The following is a 14,473-nucleotide window of genomic DNA, read 5'->3' on the forward strand; positions in this document are numbered from 1 at the left end:
ACATAACTATTGCCAATCCCATAACCTCCATTTTCTATTAAAAATCCCTTTCCCCCTTTGACCTGAAAAAGCTTTATGGGTAATCTGAATTTCTCTGTTTATGAGGTATTTTTCCACTCCTCGCCCCAGCCCCTCACCCGTCCAGCTCTGAATCCTCCTGGTGCTGCCGAGGACGAAGATGTTTCCCTGGCAGGCTCTGGGTGCTCAAGGAGCTTTCTCAAGCTCTCCTGTGGGATCTGGGGAGAGATTCTGGATGGAGCACGGGGCACAGCGGGATGTCCTTGCTCCAAAGCCAGGCTGAAGGTGGCTTTTGCTGCGCCCTGTCTCCAGCCATCTTCTGCTCAGCTCAGGCTCAGCCACAAATAGCTCTGTGCTGCTCGTGCGGGCTTTGTTTCCCTTCCTCTGCCTGCAAATGTGCAGTTTTCTCCCTTTCATGTATTTGGGAGAAGCACCGCGCTGCTCGGATGAAGGGAAATGCTGATTCATGACGACAAACCAGCCTGGAGATGTCACAAAATGACATCTGCAGGGCCGAGCAGTGTCCCCGTGGCTCTGCCAAGGCTCTGCTGGAGCTTTACCCCTCTGTCAGTCGGTCTTTGGTGTTCATCAGCCAGGGAGGGAAAAATAAATGGCTTTGTCTCCTTCCACCTGCGTGTGGACACAGGGAATTGGTGTGTGGGGAGACGTGGAGATGATTTGGTGACCTAAAAATGGGTTGTCTGGTGTGGTTATGGAGCTGGACCTCACTATCAGCTCATCCCTCGTGTGGGACAGAGGGTTCTGAGTGGGCACAGGAGGAAACCTTGTCGTTTTCGGGGTGATTCTGTGCGGTGCACACAGAGAGCAGAAGTGCTGAAAGAGGCACGAGGTTGTGCATGCAGCTGGGAGAAGGATGGAGAGGACTCTGCTCTGAGAAGGGCTGAGGTGCTCCAGGGTGTCCCATCCTGACCTGATTGAGGATGCTGTGGGTGGTGCTGGTGGCACAGCTCCGAGGCAGGAGAGGCACCTGCCTGGAGAAGCTTGGCATTGAGATGGAGCAACAGTGGCCACGCAACCAGCCCTTCCTTGGGCGAGGAAGCCGAGGCGTGCGGATGAGGCTTTCCTTCTCCCCCCTGCTGCCGTCCCCTCCTCCCCAAGTTAAGGAATCGAGGTCAGGGAGTGTCCCCCGTGACTCGTTCTGAACCGGCGGCACGGTGCTGATCTGCTTATTGGCTCTGCGGCACCACGGGCGTGCGCTCAGCCGCAGCTATTAATACACCCGCCGAGGGCCCTTCCAGATCCCTGTCCTTCCGCCCACTTGGAAAGAGTGCAGCTAAAAAAAGAAAGCGGATCTAAGTGACTGGGGGCCTCCTCATCCTTATTTATAGCCAATTTCGCTGGCTTGGGTTGGGAAGGGGGAGCTCGTGGTCCTGGAGAGTGGGAAGGAGGGACTGGAGCAGTTGGGTGCAGAGGTTCATTCCCTACTTTCCAAGGAGGGAAGTGCTGTTCTCCAGTGGTGAGAGCTGCTCCTGGGCATCCAGGTAGCCACAAGCTCTGCCTGGACTTTGCCCCTGAACCCACCTCAGTCCTCATTAGGATGGTGCAGGGATGGCCTGGAGAAGCTCAGGCTGAGGGCAGGGTGGGTCTGAGCTTCCTTCCCTCTGGCTCTGGGAGAGGGGAGCAGCTCTGATCGTGGTTTTCCTGCTCCTCTCCTGGTTTGGAGGCAGTGGTGGGGTAGCAGGAGAGATCTCTGGGGTGGTGCTGGAGGGCCAAGAGGAAACAGGGGTGCTGGAAGGGGCTGGAATGTTGGGATTTGCAGGAGGAACAGCATTGATGGTTGTGCTCGGCAAGGTGTCCTCAGGGCTGTGGGCGCTCAGAGCCAGCTGGCTGCCTCTGGGGAAGCCTCCTGGGGTGTCCATCCTTGCCTGCACAGCCCCTGCTCGTCCTGCCGAGGTGCCTGTGATCCCTGATCCGTGCTGGCAGTGGGAGCACTGGCCTGTGAAGGTGGCCTGTGTGCTCCCAGCCATGCACGGATGCTCCCGTGCTCCCCTGCTCTGCTGCACGCAGGGCTCGGGGGGCTGTGCCAGGGGGGTCTCTGTGCCCAGGGGGTTCTCTGTGCCCAGGGGGTCTCTGTGCCAGGGGAGTCTCTGTATTGCCAGGCCTGGCGACCCCTGCAGTGACCCGTTGCCCTTGTGGCCTCTGCTTTGTCCACAGCACACGCTGAAGATGTTGGAACCAGCCTCTACTTTGTGAACGACTCCCTGCAGCAGGTCACCTTCTCCAGCACAGTGGGGGTGGTGATCCCCTGCCCGGCAGCAGGGTCACCCAGCGCCGTCCTTCGGTGGTACCTGGCCACAGGTGACGACATCTACGATGTGCCCCACATCCGGCATGTCCATGCCAATGGGACTTTGCAGCTCTACCCCTTCTCGCCATCAGCCTTCAATAGCTTTATCCACGACAACGACTACTTCTGCACCGCGGAGAACTCGGCTGGCAAAATCAGGAGCCCAAACATCCGTGTCAAAGCAGGTAGGAGCTCCCTGCTGTGCTGGGCTTTGCTCGAGGGGTTGGGTTCTTCCTGCTCTCCTCCCCAGCCTGCCAGGTGGCACATCAAGTGCAGAACCAGGGCCGCTGAGCTGGATTTGTACAACAGAGCCAGTTGATGCAGGTGGATGGAGCAGGGAGAAGGGCAGGGTGATGGGTGGGATGTGCAGCTTGGAGGTCTCCAGTGATCTGGAGAACATGGTGTGGCTGCAGCCTGGTGGCAGGAGAGTTCCTCTGCCTTTGAACCAGGTTTGTCTCACCCAAATACATACTGAGGCTTTTCCCAGCTGTGTGCCACATCTGTCCATGCTGGGGGTCCCCTCAGTGTCCAGCAGCCCCGTTCCCACTGCAGCATCCAGCCGCAGCTTGCCAAGGCTTATTAAGCAAAAAAAGAGAAAAAAAAATAAATAAAATAAATAAAATAAATAAAAAGGAAGAATATGGCAAAGAGCTGATTCCAAAAGCCATTAGAGTAAATTATTGACCAGACTGAGGAGGCCTAATAGCCCAGGAATGGCTTCATTATGTAACCTATTAAAAGTGGGGCTAGCAGAAGGAACGTGACAGAAGTGACTACAGGGTTTTTTATTTTAATACCTTGTACTGCGAAGTAAATTGGTATTAACCCCCTTCTGCAGAGTGAATTATTTACCAGCACTCTCAGGTTACCTATAAACCACAGCTTGGTGGAGGAGCAGATGGGGTGTAGTAAACGTGGAGCTGCTGCTCTCCTCGTGCCAGGCACGGCAGGGTTGGCTCTGCTGGGATCCCACGTGTCCAGAGCTGTCCTGGGATCACAGGGGGAGAATCCTGCCTCTCATCCCTCTCTCCATGCAGAACTCAGTGCTGTTGGGCTGGGAGCTCAGCCTCCCTCTCTGTTAGCAGATGTGGATGTCCAGTGGGGTCACCAGGATGTCTCCAGCTCCTGGAGCTGCCCTGGCTTTATGGCACTGGAGATGCTTGTGGAACATTCCCCAGCTCCTGCTCCCTCCTGGCCATCCCACATCCCAGTCTTTGTAACAGCAGTGCAGCACAGGGAGCCAATTACAGCTGGAGAAAGCAAGCAATTAAACAAAATGCAGTGGAAGCTGAAAATATAAGGGGAAAAATTCTCTGGAAATCTTGGAAAGCTGTTGGCGAGCACATGGAGCAAATTTCTGCAGCCAGTGGAGAGGTTTAAGTGTGCTGGTGTGTTTCCCTCGAAGGGATTGTTCCTGCTGGCAGGAAAAAGCTGTGGCTGGCACAGGTCAGGGGTGCACTGGGGGCTGTGCCCAGGGTCTGCCCCGAGCTGCTCTGTGGTGGCAGGGAGCATGCAGGATGCTCCTCGTGGTCCCCGCTGGCCTTTAAAGCCTGTGAATAAACCTCTGCTCCAGGTGATTAAGGAAGCTTTTGCTGGTTAATCTGCTTTGGCTCTGCAGCCCCTTTCCATAGATGCTTCTCCTCCTGCCCTAGTGGCACATCTCTGAGCAGGGAGCCCTGGAAATCAGGGTGGGAATGCTGTCACCCAGCTGGCTGGGCTGGGTGAGGCGTGGGATGCAATGCCCACAGGGACTCCCCAGCCAGGGAAAACACCTTCATTTTGGGGCTGCTGAGGGTTTGTTGAGCTGCTCCTGCTCTGGGCAGTGGCTGGATGACAAAGTGAACGTGCATTTGTCATGATGGCAATTGTGTCCATGCCCTGCAGGGCACAATTATTGTCACAGTGAGCAGGGAGCTGCTCTCCACTGCATTGTGGAGTTAAATTTCAGGAGTTTGTGGCGTCTGTGCTGCCGGGGCTGGTGACATCTCTTTGTCTTGCTGGAGAGGCTGAGGTGGGTCCACCTCACCCTGCAGGTGCTCCTGGAGCAGCACGGAGCTGTCAAAGGGATGTGCATCTCCCTGAGAAATAGGGCACAAGCTGGGAACATGTGGCATGGCTTGGAAAATTGTCATCTGCTTGCCTGAAATATTCCTGCAGTGGCTTCCAGAGGGTCCCAGGCAGCCTCTCAGCTGCATTTTCAGAGCTGAAAGATGAAAGGAACATTACAAGTACAAAATGTCCTTGGTCCCCACACTGAATCTGGAAAGCTCAGGTGACACTGGGGACCGGGGCAGGTCCCAGATGTCCCCCTGTCCCAAGCCCTGTCCCACATTTCCCAGCAGAAAGTCCCTTCCTTCCCCGGGAAGGTGTTTGGGATGGAAGCAGCGTGTGGCTGGGTGGGTTGGTTTGTTTGGGAAACGTGGGATTCAAGCAAAAGGAAGTGTGTTTTCCTCCTGCACTGTCATGCTACCAACCATCTGCTTTCCTCCACAGTTTTCAGGGAACCGTACACCGTTCGGGTGGAGGACCAAAGGTCGATGCGTGGAAACGTGGCTGTTTTCAAGTGCCTCATCCCCTCTTCAGTGCAGGAATACGTTAGCGTTGTATCCTGGGAGAAAGACACCGTTTCTATCATCCCAGGTAAGAGAGGAGCACCTGTTCTCTTGGGAATCTGACCTGCTTTGCCGTGTGTGACATTTGCTGTTGTGGAGGGTTTGGTTTTTGGCTTGTTGTCGATGCCTGAGCTGCCTGGCAAAGGCTTTTATTGGTGATTTTGCAGCTCCAGACTGGAAAGCTCTGCTGGGGTGAGCGGAGGTGTTGTGTCCAGAGTCTCCAGGGTGCTGAGGGGTGCTCAGTGTAATTCTGGCAGTGCAAATGCCCTGGATTCTGCAGGATGCTTTGGGTACCTGGCACTGCTGCTTGGACAACAGGGACAGCACCTGCCTGTGCTGTGTCAAATCCTGCAGTCAGGGTTGGCGTTTGTGTTGTCAGGATGATGCTCGAGTCAAAATTCCTCCTTCTCTTGTGCGTTTTCACAACTGATTCAGCCATGGGGAAAGGAGCTTGGTAAAAATGCCATCATCTCCCTTTTCCCTGTGATGGAAGCTGTGTGACATCCCTGTCCCATGTCCCTGCCTCGTAGCCTGGGCTGTGTCACACTCAGAGGTGACTTCCATCCGTGGGGAAGTGGCTGTGGGAGGGACAGCATCGCTCACCTCTACACAGGTGCAGCTCCAGGTGTTTCTCCCCAGGTGTTTGCCTGTGATTTTTTGGCTGTGGCAGGTTCTGGGCACCAGCTCCGTGTCCCTGTGATCTGAGGTGACCTCCTGGCTCCTCCGTGGAGCTGCTATTGATGGCAGTGCTGGCACAGTGTGTGTAAGCTGGTAGTAAAGCAATCAATAACTGCTTCCCCCGGGGGATCCAGAGGGAATTAAAGGATTTTGCCCGAAGTGAGTGCTCTGCACTTGATATTTGCTCACGGGTCAGCCAGTCTCGGTGCTCCTCCGTGTCTCAGTGCTGCTGCAGGGAGCAGAGGCCACCAGGAGCAGGGCTGGGGCTGGCAGGAGGAGCTCAAGGAGCAAAGTGCTTCACCTGGAGGGGGTGATCGGTTCTCCTGGGGGTTGTGGTGGCTCTTGCTGGTGACCTGTGCCATCTGAGTGCAGCCAAGGTGCTGATCCAGCATAGCCCCTGTGCCTGGAGGTACCTGGGCTGGTGGTACCTGGGCAGGCACCCTTTGGTGACAGAGGGGCACCACAGCATTTCCAGCCTTTCTGTGTCTGCGTGGATGTGGGAATATGAGGTGGATTTCTGTGTGGTGGGTGGGAACAAGGAGTCTGTGGTGTCGATACCTGAGGTATTGAGGGGCTCAGGTGGTGCTCTTGATGCATTTTGGATGATGCAGGTGATGCTCTGCCCACCTTTGGGTGCCTTTGATGAGTGGGACACGATGTCCATCAGCAGCACAACCTGGGGTGTTGTTTCCTCTGTGATTTTGGAATTCTTTGGTCTGGAATTCAGGAGGATGGAGTCTGTGTGGCCACCAGGCTCGGCAGCAGGTTTGCCAACTGAGCATCCGTGCACTCGCGTGATCTTAACCAGACTTGTTCCCAAGTTTGCTGTGGCAGTGGATTTTTTAATATGATGATTTAATTAGGGTGGAACGATTTTAACATTCTAAAGCAATAATTACCCTAAAGACAGAACATATAAATTGTGTTACAGTGCAGAGTCAACACAAGCAAACATGTTTTGCCGTTGGATTACAAATATAGTATCTGCCTGAAGCTTATTTTTTTTTTGTTGCTGGTGTGTTAGAGCTAAAACTGGCTTTGCTGTTACCAAAAATATGTTTTTCCCTGACCTCTGCTGAACCTCTGCTTCTGCCCTGATTCTGAGTGAGGAGGATGAGGGGAGGGAATGGGGTGGAGGTGAGGAGGGCTGGGATGTGGTGCTGCAGCCCCACAGTCCCTGTTGGTCGCAGTGATGCTTTCTGCCCGCTGGGACAGTGCAGAGCAGGAGGGCAGCAGTGCACCTGAGCTGTGCTCCCAGCTGCCTGCGGAACATGCTGTTCTCTCCTGGCTCCGGCACGCCAAACCTGCTGCTTTCCCAAAAACTTTCCTCTAGTGCTCCCTGTGGAAGGCTGGGCATCTTCCCAGCAGCTCGAGGTGCAGCAGGGGAGGAACTGTCCTGATGTGCAGAGCAGGGAAAATCTCCATCCAGGCTCCTCTGTGGCACAAAGCTCTTTTAAAGTGACTGTTGGCACAGCAAATGTCTTTTCCCCAGTCAAACCAAAATACCTGCAGCTCAGAGATAGGGGCAGTGAGGGTATCCCCTGGGGTTGCTCTTGTGAACTCAACCTGCAGCTGGGGGGAACCTTTTGTGAGCTTTCTCAGGTTCTAGGAAGAAAGTCTTGAGCTGTGGCTGCCCCTGGATCCCTGGAAGTGTTCAGGGCCAGGTTGGACAGGGCTCAGAGCAGCCTGGGACAGTGGAAGGTGTCCCTGCCCATGGCAGGGGGTAGAACAAGGTGGACTTCAAGGTCTCTTCCAACACAAATTTTTCTATAACTCTATGATTGATTCATTTTTTTTTTTTTTATTAATCGGTATTACAGGGCTCCAAACCTTTCATATTTTTTCTCCAAAGCCTTGTTGCTGTTTTGGTGGGTTCAGAACCTCGGTGGTGCCTTGCTGGCAGGAGCCCAGCTGGAGAGCTGCTGCCTCCCTCCCCGGGGTTTGGGTGATGAGTTGTGCTGTTTGGTTAACTTGGCAACACCGTAACATACCCTGAAATCAAAGATAAATTCTTTATGGCAGGTTATCCTGCACATAAATCATCATTAGTGCAGCTCATTTTTGTTTAGTGCCCACCTGACTGTGCTGCTGTGTGTTTAGAGAAGTCAGGGGTTGCGGAGAAATTACAGGGCTTTCAAAAATCCATTTGCCTTGCTGGTGCTCGCATCAGAATCAATCTTGCCTCGTGTTCCCAGCCTTGCCACAGCCACAGCCCTGCTCCCAGAGCTCTGCTGCTCTGTTTGGGAGGAGAGCAGTGGCCACAGGACAGGGACTGGGGGGACAATCACACCTCAATCTCAGCTGCTCCTGGTGCATCTTGGTGTGTATTTGGGGGGCAGGATGGGAGCTGAGCAGCTCAGCAGAGGGTTTTACACACCCCTCGCCCCTTTTCCATGGAGTGAGAGTGAGAGAATCCTGCTGCAAGCTGCTTTAAGCACTTGGCGTTGTAAACAGCTTTTCTTTTATTATACTGTTATTATTGTTATTATTATTATTATTGCACGTGGCAGTGTGGAGCCCAGGTGTGTGGGCACTCCCGGTGTGCCTGCCCAGCTTCAGTTTGTAAAAACAACATGGGGAGCTACTTGTGACACCACAAAGTGAGGCTTTGAGCAATTCCAGCCCCTCCTCAGCTGCTGCAGAATTCATTTGGTCACATTTGAGCCCTGAGGGCACACAGTGCTCCTGCACTTGCACCCAGGCTGTCCCCCAGCTGGCTCAGGGATGTCGCTGTGCCCAGCTTTGCCCTGCTGGGCACAAATGTCACCTGTCCAGGCTGTGCCCATGGGAAGAGCAGCACTGGGGCTGGCGAGGGCAGCAGGATTTGGAGGCAGTGAGAATTACCAGCCTGGCAAACCCAGAGCTGAGCTGTTCTTTGCTGCTTCAGTGTTGTGTACTTGATAGGCTGTGTTGGGAAAAAATCTAAATAGAGCACTTGTCAAGGTACCAGCGTTTCTAAGGTGCTGCCTTTGTCACCAGCCTAATACAAATCCTCTGAGGGCTGTGCAGATGAGGATGTACTTAGTCATTGGTTATCCACAAAGCCTTTTCTCTGGAAAGCAAAACGTAAAGCTTGCCAGAAGGATGGAGCTAAAAAAAAAAAAAAATTGAGTTCTGTGAAGTTTTAGACGTGGTTTTGTGTGTGTGTGTTGTGGGTTGAGCCTTTTAGGAGTTTCCAAAATATCTCTACCTGAGTTAATCTGCTTGTGGTGCTGCAGCTGTGAGCTTCGTTTGACCTGTGTGGCCCTTCCTGTCCCCTCCTCAGATGTCCCCAGGGGTTCTGGGGTTCCTAAACTCCTCTCAGCAGCTGTTGAGCGAGGTGGGCAATGAAAGGGCAGCAGCTTCCTCATGTGGCAAATCCCCCAAAAAACTTTCCTATGCTGCACCTCACCTCTGGAACAGCTTTTTTCTCCAAAATTGCGCACAAATCCTGCTGTAAGGCATCTCAGGCTGTGGTGAGTCCAGGGATGAGGCAGGAGGCTGGATTTCTGGGGTTTCTGGGGTTTCTGGGATCTCTGGGATCTCTGGGATTTCTGGGATTTCTGGGATTTCTGGGAATCCTGGGCGCAGCATTCCCTGCCGGGCAGGCGCTGCGTGTCGAGGGGCACGGCGGGGGGATGATCCAGGGGGCACAAGAGCCAAGACCTGGATAATTCGGCATTGTCCTTGTGTCAATGGGCTCATTCTGGGGGACACCAGGCTCGTGTTCCTGGGGAAAAGCTGGGAGCTGGGACAGAATAAACACGGCGAGGCGAAAGGCTGCCCTTGTTTGCGCGTTTGGCATCGCCGGGAGGTTTGGGGGCAGAGAGGAGATGCTGGGGGTTGTTGTTCTGGGGTTTTTTTGGCCTGAATGTGGGACAAGCAGGAGGTTTAAAGCAGGAGGCTGTGAGCTGGAGCGTGCCGGGCACGAGGCCACCCTGCTGCCGCGTCCCTGCTGTCCCCTGTGGCTGTGACCTGGCACTTCCAGCGCAGAGAGGGAGCCGTGCTGCTCCTCCTGATGTGTGCAGGGAGAAATCCCCACTCAGGCAGCTCTCAGAGGGACCACCAGGCTGGCCAAGGCTTGGCCTTTTCAGTTGGATTTTGTCACTTGTGCCCGGGACGGGCTGAGCTGCAGCACAGAGCTGCCTGATGTGACAGGAGCGAGCGTCGTCCTGTCCTGCCTGTCTGGGGGTGCTGCAGAACCTTTTCCCCTGTCGACCTCGAGATCTCCAAAGGTGTCCTGGCTTCTCCCCCACCCCTTGCCACCCTCTCTGGCTGCGACATGTGCCCAGACCTGTTACAGAGGGAAGTAGCTCCAGGCGTTATTCTCACCAAGTGGGGTGAGATTCTGTCTGAAATCATTTCATCCTTCCCCAGAGACTTGGCGTGAATTTTATCTAATCGCCATGGCAACAGATAAAAAAAGGTGTGAGCACATCTCCTTTTGCTGTGATAATTCAGATTTATATATTCAGATCAGATTGGAGTTAGAGATTTTAAAAGGAGCAGATGCAGCAGAAGGTGTGACTGCAAATAATGTGGCGAGAACGTTTGATGATCCTGCCCTTTAAGAGGGGAGAGCGCTTTCCCGCAGGTTTTTTTGGAATATAATTATTCCATCAAATCCACTTTAACAAGGACTCATTATAGCCCTGATAATGCAGAGTCACGTTGGAGACAATCTCCACACGCATGCACACACGGCACACGCAGGGACCACAACAAGTAAACAGCAGCCTGGGAGCTGCCAGAGCCGGGGTGGCCGTCCTGGTCCCTGTGTCACCTCCTGGTGCCCTGATCCCGCAGGCTGCCAGCCTCCCCAGCCACGCAGCAGGACCCAAATTGGGATTTGGTGACACTGAGCCCAGGCCACCCCGAACCAAAGCTGTTGGTGGCTTTTGCTGTGCTGTGGCAGCGTCTGCAGGAGAGGGGAGCTTTGGCTGAGAGCAGAGAAGGGAATCACAGAACCGTGGTTTGGGCTAGAAGTGACCTTGGACTATCTCATCCCACCCCCTGGCATGGCCAGGGACACCTTCCAGTCACCCAGGTGGCTGCAAGCCCTGTCCAAGCTGGCCTTGGACACTTCCAGGGGCAGCCAGAGCCTCTGTGGGCACCCTGTGCCATCCTTCAGTGCACCTGTGTGAATCTCCAGCCACCCTGAGGAGCTGTGGGGAAGGGATGGATGGCGAGTGGAGGGTGGGATGGATGCCTGAGGGTCTGGAGATCCCATGGAGGCAGGTGGGCTGTAAATCCCTTCCTGGAGTGCAGAGAGCAGGAGGAGGAGGAGATCAGCTGCAGGAGGTGCATGGAGGAAGGGTCTGCTGGCTCTCAGGGTGACTCTGCATGCTGGGACACATCGTCCCTGTCACTCTGAATGGCACATTGAGGTTTTTCAGGTCTAGAAACTGGGGACAAGAGGGGAAATCTCACTGGTGACACAGGGAGAAGGGGAGTGACCTGGGCAGGAGGGGGTTGGGGCTGATGAACTTTAGAGGTGTCTGGGCTTCCCTGGAGTAGCTCAGAGACATCCCTGTGAGAGGATTCTGTGCTGAGCAGCAGCCCCCAGAGAAGGCTGTGGGGCACAGCTCGCAGCAGAGCTCAGCTCTGTGATGAAACCTGCTGCTCCACGTGCCTCATGCACCTTGCTGACCCCAGCACCCTCAGAACCCAGCCTGGAGCACCCAGGTCCTTGCTGAATCACGAGGGCAGTGCTCTTGTCTCCCTGTTCGCAGGGCACTTGCTAAATTCTAAATTCTAATGCTTTTGTGCATTTTAAAGACCTTCCTGCTGGCAGAGAGCTGAAATCCTCTGGGATGGGAGTTTCTGTGAGGCACTGGAGCAGCTCAGGCTGAGGCTGTGATCAGCACTCTGCGTGCTGGGCAGGACAGTGTGGGTGCTGGCCGGGGGGGCTTGGGGGGCTCTGTATTTAGGTTCAACCCCTAATCAGCTAGAGGTCACCTTGCCTGAGGGGTTCTTGGGGTGACCCCTCTGCCTGGAGTGCTCTGCAGGCTGCTAACAGCCTGATGGGCTTGGAATGCTCCAAAATCCATTTGAAAATCCCAGAAGAGAATAGAAATATAGAATGTCCTGGATTTGAAAGGACCCACTGAAGTCCAGCTCATGGCTCTGCACAGGAGAGCCCTGAGAATCCTCCCAACAGAATACCAAAGCCAGCTCTGAGAAATGGGTTTGCTGGCATGTTCAGGTTCTCCACCCAGCCCCAATCTTTGTCCTTTTATACCTCTATTTAAATGTCATCTAGCGGAGAGAGGCTGCTGCTGGCTCCTGTCCTGCTGCCCCAGGTCTCCCCCGGGAGCACAGCCTGCCCGGGCAGTAATTGCTACAGCAAAGCCAAGTGATGTGAGAGCTGTGCAGGTCAAAGCTCTTCCCAAACCACATGTTCGTGTGAGCTTGAGACACCTGCCCCTGGGGCCTGGGCTGGGCTGGGCTGGGAGGGAGGGAGAGGCAGCAGAGCTGAAGTCACCACATCTTGTGCCACCGGGAGGGTGGCTTGTGCCTGGCCAGCTCATCCCAAACGGGGCTGGGGGCTCGAGGATGTGTGGCTGTGCGTCTTCCTCCCCCTCCTCGCCATGCAGCCGCGCACATCCCCAGATGCAGAGACAATCACGGTCATTATTCCTGCCATGGTGACAGTGACAGTGGCAGAGATGCCAGCTTCCTCACACAGACGGCTTTATTTCATCTCCTCTGTTTTTCAAAGCCTCTTTCATTTTGTATGAGGAGACAGATGTGAAGGGCTGCAGGCTGATAAATTCTGCTGTCTTATGAAAAGAGAGGGTGGGTTTTTGTTGTGGTTGCTGCTCTTCCTCCCTCCCTTCCTCCCTCCCTCCCTCCCCAGCCTCCTCCCAGCCGCCTCTTGCTGTCGAGGGTGCTCCCTGCTCCGGGCATGGGATGCTGGCAGGTGGTCACCTCTCGGGAGCTTCCCAGGGCTGGATTTGGGGGGAGAACCTGGGGTTGTGGTGATGAGGTCCTGGTTGGAAGAAAATGAACCCCTGGTTGGAAGAAAAGGAGCCCAGTGGTGCAGATGCGTCCCAAAACATCCCACCCATCAGGTGGGGAGGAGCTGATCCCGGCTGTGGAGTGAGGCTAACCCAAATCCTCATCCTTCGTGTGACCTTGCTGGGGCTGTGGGGTCAGGGATGAGCAGCTGTGGGGTGGGGAGGAAGCAGCCAGCACCCCTTTGTGGGGCCGTTGGGAACCTCTGCTCTGTGCCTTTGCCTTCCTTTTGGAGCAGTGTGGCTCCAGTGGCATCTGCCCTGAGTGGCACCAGGGGTCCCAGTGCAGCCCCCCTCCCTCCCCTCCTGCTCTGCTGACGATAGTTCAAGTTTAAAAATAAATTGCTCCATCTTTAATTGCGGTTTAAATAACTGCTTCATTTTTATTTAAATGTGGCTCTGCAAGGCTTGGAGAACAATTAGGAGAAAATACAGGGCATTGCTCTGGTGCATGTGTTCAAGCATATAATTAATTTTTTTTATTATACTGATGTTTGCCGAATCTGGAAAAAGATCTTATTGTTCCTCTTGATTCAGTCACGCAGAGGATCTACAAATACACCAGCCATTTCAGGACTCCATTTCATAAGCCGTGGAGCCCTGGTGCTGACATGCTCTGGAAAGGCTCCTCGGGTCCCTGCCCTTTGCTGTGACAAGGATACACCACAGACTGTGGGGTCTGCAGCCCTAAAAAGGGTGATCTGCTGTCTGCAGGGCCTCCCCAGTGCCAGGCTGATGGGCACAGCCCGGGCTGGAGCTGCTGGAAGGATTTTGGTGCTGCTGCAGAGCCCAGAGCCCACCCTGGGGGCTCACCAGGGTGAGGGTTTGTGCTTTTTTGTTAATGAATGGTGTTAAAAGGCCAATCCATGTCGGGAGGATGTGGGGTGAAACCTCTGCAAGGCTCAGCGTGACCCAGGGACCTCTCCAGAGCGAGCTGGCCATTCAGGACTATAAATCTCATTCAGAGTCGATAGGGATTAGGTTCCTAAGTGGCCGACATTGCTAAAGTGCTTCTCAAAGTGTGGCTCGTTGAGGGCTGGGAGGAAGCTGCATGTGGCCTGGCTGGCTCTAAGCTTATCAGTCAAAGGTGCTTTACTTGGTGACAGAAGCCACTTGTGGTAAACAAGCTGCTGGCCCTTTGGACCCCTGACAATCTTTTAACCATTTATTAAAGCAGCTATGAGCTCTTCTTGGAAATGAAATCTTAATAGCGAGCGTGGCAGAGATTTTTCACAGATGGCAGCACTGCCAAAAGCAGGCATTCAAGAAAACATTCATCAAAAACATTCATTTCTTTCAAAAAGAAATTGACGTTTATAGCGTAGACAAATTTGGGACTCATTTGCTTTGCCTTTCAGTTTCGGGATTTTTAGAGGTCACGTTTTTCTGCACCTTCGAGGGTTAGAAACTGGTGTTATTTTTAACTGGAAACTGAGATTCTCGTGTGAGATGTCACCAGGAAATGGGGCGTGTGGAGAGGCTGGGGGACTGGCAGGGGATCAGAGAATATCCTGGTTTGGAAAGTACCCACAAGGACCATCCTGTCCTGGTCCTGCACAGGCACCCCAACAATCCCAGCCTGTGCCTGGAGCATTGTCCAAACGCATCGGAGCTGTGACCACCCTCTGGTCCATCCTCACCCACCCTGGCTGTGCTCCAGGGGCTCCAGCCACTGCCCTGACTCCTGGTCTCTGGGTTTTTTTCCATGCAGGCTCTCCCTGGGGCGGGATGGTTCCCAGCTGGCTCTCCCAGGCATGGAGAGGATGGCAGGGCCCAGTGGGAGCTCTATTCCCTGGCATGATCAGGCAGAGAGCTTCCCCATGCCCTGGAGAGCACCTCTGGACCCCATCCTGCCCTCACCC

General features: G+C 54.3%; 1 protein-coding gene across 3 annotated transcripts in view; it reads left to right on the forward strand.

Annotated features, from left to right (window-relative positions):
- DSCAML1 (DS cell adhesion molecule like 1) overlaps positions 1 to 14,473 on the forward strand; it is a 92,004-nt gene that overhangs the window by 5,993 nt on the left and 71,538 nt on the right. For all 3 annotated transcript variants that reach the window (XM_085081781.1, XM_085081782.1, XM_085081783.1), the window contains exons 2-3: positions 2,194 to 2,511; positions 4,820 to 4,966. In XM_085081781.1, the coding sequence (XP_084937907.1) occupies positions 2,194 to 2,511; positions 4,820 to 4,966 (465 nt within the window). The remainder of the gene's footprint in view (positions 1 to 2,193; positions 2,512 to 4,819; positions 4,967 to 14,473) is intronic.

Source organism: Lichenostomus cassidix, chromosome 24 (assembly GCF_008360975.1).
Source record: "Lichenostomus cassidix isolate B80296 chromosome 24, HeHo_3.0, whole genome shotgun sequence".
Taxonomy (NCBI): Eukaryota; Metazoa; Chordata; class Aves; order Passeriformes; family Meliphagidae; genus Lichenostomus; species Lichenostomus cassidix.